Below are 7,233 nucleotides of genomic sequence, written 5' to 3'. Positions count from 1 at the left end.
TATAACCTCACAAAGTTTATCGTTTTATAGTATTAGAAGACTATTAATCTCAATTCATAGTAAGGTACATTTCATTGAGAATAATTAGTATAATGAGAATAATGTTTAAACCGGAGTGTCATTATCGGACGTGAAGGCAGAATACAAAATACCACCCGTATCACCTCTATGTCCGTCGTTCCACAAGACTGAGCTTATTCTAAGCCGTGTTTGCCGCGCCCTACCGCTATGTGAAACCATCTGCCCCCTGAAGTATTTCCGAACCAATTTGACGTATAGTCCTTTGAGAAAAGACCGTCCGACCGACAGTGTACCGTCGTGTAACGCCAGATGAGTTTCAACTAAGATCTGACACATCTACGAAAACATAATTGTGCACATCTATATCTAATAAAGTAAATAACAATACATTAAATATGTTTAATTTTCACAATACCGATCTAATTATTTTTTTAAATTTCAGACACTTGGATTTTTACGACTGCCATAGTTGATATGGGTTGTTCCTAATTATGACAGAATGCTTATTTTTTGTAAATCTGACATAATTGTATGGGGAATATATTTTATTTTATTTTTGCATTGAATTCTATAAATATTTAGAATTTGACTTATTTATACAAAATAGGAGAAATGTTGGTGTAGTAGTATAAGCGGGCTAGTGTCTTTAGTGTGCGACACTCATCCCTAAGGAGGAAGAGAATACTTTCTATCTATGTGCATAATTAACGCTCATTCAATGTTTGATATTTCCCTTCTTTTCCTTCAAAATTAAACAAATGATGGCCAGATCTTAAAAAGTTAGCACTGCATTAGCAAAAAAATGCGGCTTCGTGATACTTTGTGCTATTTATGATATCAGTATACCATAAGTGGTCCGTTGCCCCCAATTTGATTTCTGATTTACGTAGAATAATCATGCGGACATATTTTCGTAAGCCCAGTTGATACCGAGTTAGGGGCATCCCGCCATAAAATGTGACTGATAAGCCGACATATTCAGCCCGCGTATTTGTAACAAATCCTTTACAAGATAACATGATAAGTGGTGTATGGATAGACTTTTATTAGCGTTGAGAAATAAGTTATTAGTGGAAATCGGGAAAGAGGAAAATTTGTGTTGGGTTTGACTTGAACGTATGTATGTATTTAAAAAACATACTCCATTATTTCGTTTGAATATATTAGTGAATCGTACTCCGAAATATAAAGTAAAGACGTCAGTCTTGATTTAATGGTAAACTTGGTTGATATTTTTATAATTGTAAATTTAACTTATATAAAATTTTACAGTTTTAGGCAGGTAGTTTTTAAGCAAAAAATGATACGTGACTATTCCGAATGCACATATTATTTATTATATCTTCAATAAGAATTTCTAATTATATGTATAACAGACAGGTCATTAAAAGTGTTTTTTTTAATCTTCTAAACTTAATTATACAGATAAATAAAACAACTAACTTATACAATGAAATTTAATTTCCGATAAACTAGTTATAATATTTAAAACGATATTATTTACAACATTTATCACGTGGGCAATATTATTCCCGTGAACTGTTCACTTAATAGGCCTTGGACCCTTATATTATGTGCCAGTGCAGCGAATGTCACTGTGACTGCGACTAACGGTGATTGTGAAATAACAACTGCTATAATTAGCAATGTTATAACAGTGATTTTCGTTGGTTTGTGAATTGAGTTTCCGGCATGCAACTCGGCGAGGCTTTCTTCTGAAACAAAGGATGGTATTAGTTATGCTGACATTAAATACTATATTTATTACGAAGCAAAAGGTTTATATTATTTACTTATTAAATTTATTCGTTTTAAAGGACATATGGAGCAATCGTGGTTTTATAATCCAGATTACTTAATGTTGCTTGGAAAGAACAGCTCGGAAGAGGTGAATAATATTTAATTATCATAATTTGCGACATGAATAGTCTTATAAAAATAATAAAATGATTAATATAAACCTGTTATATCAGACTCGTACTATACTCTTTGGTAAGGTCAGGCAACTTGCAAGGGAAAGAGGGTATAAGTATGTTTGGATAAAAAACTGTTGTATTTTTGTTAGGAAAACTGATGAAGCTAAAGCCATCCAAGTGCAATCCAATGATGATCTAGCCAAATTAATATGACTATATTCCCCTATTTACATTTTGTATATTTTTTGTATTGTATTCGAGTGTTCTACATGTTTAGTTGGTATGTTGCTCTTTTTATATTCTTTTATTACAGTGCGGAGTGCGAAACAGGATTTTTCTATACTCTTCATTTTCTTCCTTCATATTTTTGTATCATATAGTTATATAAGTGAAACCTATTGTGGATACATCTTATGTGTTTATTTTATGTTTTATTTTTAACTTTATTTTTATTGTCAAGCTGTATTCGTTTTGTTTCCAAATAAATATATAAATAAATATACTATGCCATCAATCCCACATCTAGTAAAAAGTCCAATCCGAACATCTATGTTTTACCTGGTAGACTGAACGCGTTTATTAAGTCTACCCACATTTTTGTTTTGTAATTTTATATATGTATACACAACTGTGTGCTCTTATTATTAATCTTAGTCTTTCACTTAACTTATATATTCTTTCTCAGTAAGTGAATTATGTATGAGAAATAAATTTATTCTTAATTATTATAATTTGTACTGATTATTGCAAGAAAGCGTATTTTTTAGTTATTTACTTAATAAGATAAAAACTCCCGATTTCTTTACCACGCTTTTATTTTAACCAAATTGCTTAAATTAAGCAATACATTATATAGAGAAACTAAATTTATTTTTCAAATTTAAATATAGCTACGTAAATAAATTAAGCTGCAGAACATATTTTTATGGCCGTCGTACTCATACTATAAATAATAGCCCAAACACAGGTAGCAATGTGGCCTGGCTGTGGTTGGTAGACATAATACAAAATTTATTCCATTCTAAGTTCTAAATAAAGAGACGGCAGTAAAATAAATGTTTAAATAAAATTAGTATTCCAATTATAAACTGTTATAACTTTTTACTAAGTTTTGCAGTAAACAGGATTATTAAAAGATAGGCGTAAAGTCCATTTCCTACCAAGTTAGCAGGAAAGCTCGAGTAACCTTATTAAAGAAAATCGAGACCTTTAAACTACCCTCAATTCGCTAAGAGCTTGTTTATTTTCTAAACAAATTGAATGTGTTTATATTTGCGTAATGATGATAAAGCGGCTCATAATTTATTTTGAAGAAAAACAAAAACTCTTGTTGAGGCTCAAGTAGCAATTAGTACGCATATTGGCTTTAGGTAAATTGTTTTTGTTCTATATTGATTGACTCATCATCAGAATATCATTTTAATCACACAACATATTCAAAATGTAATTTTTTTTTCAATGTATTGTTAAGTGAAGTATGGTTTAATAGAACTTCTACAGCGGAGAGTTTCTTCGCATTTATTTTGCCCACTCAACGCCCTTGATTTGGAAATGGTAGTTTATATAATATTGTGTAAATATTCATCATCGTACATAGCAGATTAGTTTAAATAAATGTTAATTCGATTTTGATCCAGAATAAGTGGCATTTAATAGTCTTAATGAAATTACTCGATAGCGTAAATTTAAGGGACTACAGACTCTTAATTACTTCGTCACTTTCGTAAGTCGCTTTGAAAAGTTTTAGTACTTTATAGTAAGTACTAGTATAATTTCTTACCTAGCACCGTATTGTGAAGTTACAACTGGTAAGTAGTAGTATACGAGTACCTTTCCTGCTTTACTGGAATAGAGGAGGGGGTCGAACTAAAAGATGGAAAGACGATTTACCAAAGGGATGGAGAAGGTCTTTTCTGGATAGACGTGGAAACAAATGGAGGAGACCTATGTCGACAGACAACCTGTCCAGAGTGGTTGTTAATAAACTTATTATTTTGCTACGTGAGTAAAGAATACTACCATTCTGTAAGAATAGCATGTAAGTAGAAAATATACCGGAATATATTAAACTTTCTGTCAACCATGGTGAGTTAAATTGTTTCCCCTGGGATCAAAATATACATATGTTAGCGATGGTGATGATTTATGTAGTTATTGAAACGTTAACATTACCATTAAGTACATGAACAGCGACTGTATGTGGCTTCGCCCCTCGCACAGCGCAAGTGTAGTTCCCCGCATCACTGCTGCTTACTCTTGCGAGGCGTAACACGCTGTCAGCACCACCTGCTACTTGTTCTGTTTTTACACTGAAAACAATGTAGTGTTTTATTAATTATTTTATCTATGGTGGCTGTACGATGTCCAAATTACATTTAACAGTATATTTAATTTATTTTTTTATAGAACAGCAATTAATTAACAACAATTAATAAGTAAATTGAAAAATTATTTAATTTTTTAAGGGTTTTCGTGGTATATAATTTATATAACCAATAATTAGTTGCCCCCAAGATTTTGTATCTGTTTCGTGATCATGGTCGCTGGTCGTGTCCACATGTTCTAGGGACGGCACCGCTTTTTTATATATTTTCGTATGTAAGTTGATGTTGACATGTGTTTGTCCTAATTTTGTGGTCCAATAAAAAAAATAAAAAAAAATCATTTATTATCTCAAGTATACATGCCGATTAAAAATGATCTTTTTATACTTTAGATACATTGTTTTTTTTTGGGTTTCATTCATCCACGTTTTTTCTTCACCGTATACACAGACGGCAGTCAATTTGTGCTCAGCTGTCGTTTGAACCTCAGGGGTGAGAGTACGTTGAAAAAACTTCTACTCATACATATAATTATATTGTTACATATTTAATGCAGATGGAATAAGTATGTTAAAGAAACATAGAACAAGAAAAAAGGTTTTACCTAATTCCAAAATGATCTTTACAAGAATCTGCTAGTCTTTGATTAAGTTTAAAACAACATAATTATATGACAACACTAAAACTGAATACCAACGGTAGATTCCCTAGAGACCCTTGTAAACAAAGAGAGTCGAAGACAAATAGTAACTTCATTTGCTTAACGTTCGTTGAAAAGTGAGTAATTCAACAAGCGAAACGTACGGTTGGATTTCCGATTTATTTTAAAATCTACTAGATTCCTACTTTTGTACTATGACTGAATCCACTATTTGGATATATGTGATTGTAATTCAAGGACAAAAGTACATCACATTGTCCCATATAAATACAAGTTATCTTAAATGTTCATTATTTATTTTTATAAAAACCTTTTTATCTTAACTATCTAAGGAGATCCACGTACACTTTGTATTTTTTAACTCTTTTGCCAACTTGATGCCAACAGGCTCGAATTTAATGACGTGAAATAAGTGTTACCATGATGATCTTATGTTCCAAAATAAACGAATTTTCTTTTTTTTTTACACGGCAATACATTTCTGCGACAAAAATATTCGTAACTTTTCCTTACATAACTTAAATTCTATTTAATAATAAGCCGTAAACTATTCTAGTACTCAAAATTACGTCTACATTTGCTTGAGACAAGCTTGGTTTTTCGATTCGATATTCTTTAAAGTGAGCAGTGTTGGCCTAGTGGGTTAACCCACTAACACTTAAGTGTGCGACTCTCGTACCTAAGGTCCGTAGGTTCGATCCCCGGCTGTGCACCAATGGACTTTCTTCTATGTACGCTTAACATTTGCTCGAACGGTGAAGGAAAACATCGTGAGGAAACCGACATGTCTTAGACCCAAAAAGTCGACGACGTGTGTCAGGCTCTGGAGGCTGATCACCTACTCGCCTATTAGATAGAAGATAAAAATGATCATGAAACAGTTACAAAAGGAAACCTGATTTACTTAAAGAGGTTGTAGCGCCACTGATTTATTTTTTATTTTATTCTTTAAAGTAAACTTAAGTAATCATCAGGAACCAGTTAACCAAGACTTCAGATTAAAATGAGACTGTATTCAAGCGAAATTTTGTAGCAAATGGATTCAGGAAATCTCGACAAAGTATTAACAATTTATTTAGTAAAAACATTAAAACTTGATTTCTCAAGAGACGGCTTTTGGCTTAATAGGATTCTTAAAATATTAATTTAGCATACGAAACGCATTTCGTTTAATTTCCTGTTATTGTGCCTTAATTTGAAAGGATTTAATATTGCTAATAAAGTTATCAATTTGAATATTCGTCGTACTACATCTATTTATTTACAGTATGAAGCCTTCGGAAAGAAAACTCATGTGTTAAGGAAGGTAGTTCCTCTTTAAAGGCACATGATCATCATGATTAGTATTAAAAACGAAACTTTCTTTAAAATAGAATCGGTGTAATTCCACAGTTTTATCTAAAGTACCTATTTGCCATTATGATAGACAGAGCAAAAAGTACTAGGTACTAATTCAATAAAAATAATAATCAAGAAATGATATTAATTAAAAAAAAAATTATATCATCTCGTATGTTCTTTTTATAGGTCTCAATTAGGCTTTTAACCATCTATCTAGTTAATATATAATAAAATTACACACAAATTAAACCTTTAAAATGAGTTTACAAATATTACAATACATACACAACAATACACTTCGGTATGAACTAAATTTATTGATTTGTAGCCGCAACAGAATATTCAAGAAGCTAAAAAGTCCCTTTGTTGATGTGCTTTCGAAAGACACGGTTTAGCTTTTTACCAAGCTTTATGTTGCCGATAACGTTTCTTATGATAGCGATTTATTTTCCAAACTGTGAGATTTTTCACTGTATTGGGTTTTAGCCACTGTTACTTTCATATGAGCTTTCAGTTAGTAACCAATTAATTCAAGGTATATGCATGAAACGGAAACTGAAAGGTTTCCGAACAGTTTTGTAATTTAATACAAATACAGAGCGGACCGTATCTCATCTAAATGTAACAGGACTTCTTCCTGAATGAACCACAATGAATCACAGACTTTCTAACTCTTTACAATTTTACAGGATGTATGTTGTCTGTACGTGTTTCGATTAAAGTCTGTAGTCTTTAAAAACAAACAAAGAATGTCGCTGAAAGTCTGTCACTGTTCTATTGTACCGATTCGTACGTACGTGTAAACAGTTTTGCAATTAATTGAATTCATCGTGTTCCGATACTAACTATTATAAAATAGTATATTACTTCACACTAACTATTTAATATATACTATAATATGTTCCGTAACTATTTAATATATACTCGACGTTATTAGACACTAATTCTGTATTATATCGAAATTGACAAA

At 31.5% G+C, this 7,233-nt stretch overlaps 1 protein-coding gene across 2 annotated transcripts in view; it reads right to left on the bottom strand.

The window, feature by feature from the left end:
• Positions 1–1,505: 1,505 nt before the first annotated feature.
• LOC111000885 overlaps positions 1,506–7,233 on the bottom strand; it is a 72,284-nt gene continuing 66,556 nt past the window's right edge. Inside the window, exons 6-7 of one of the 2 annotated variants that reach the window (XM_045628387.1) lie at positions 4,110–4,246; positions 1,506–1,736 (exon numbers count right to left, since the gene is read on the bottom strand). In XM_045628387.1, coding sequence (XP_045484343.1) covers positions 1,534–1,736; positions 4,110–4,246 — 340 coding nt within the window. In that variant the 3' untranslated portion in view covers positions 1,506–1,533. The remainder of the gene's footprint in view (positions 1,737–4,109; positions 4,247–7,233) is intronic. The other variant, XM_045628388.1, reaches the window with a different exon arrangement.

The sequence above is a fragment of the Pieris rapae genome, chromosome 5, assembly GCF_905147795.1.
Source record: "Pieris rapae chromosome 5, ilPieRapa1.1, whole genome shotgun sequence".
NCBI classification, from domain to species: Eukaryota; Metazoa; Arthropoda; class Insecta; order Lepidoptera; family Pieridae; genus Pieris; species Pieris rapae.
This window is presented reverse-complemented; position numbering and strand designations above follow the sequence as displayed.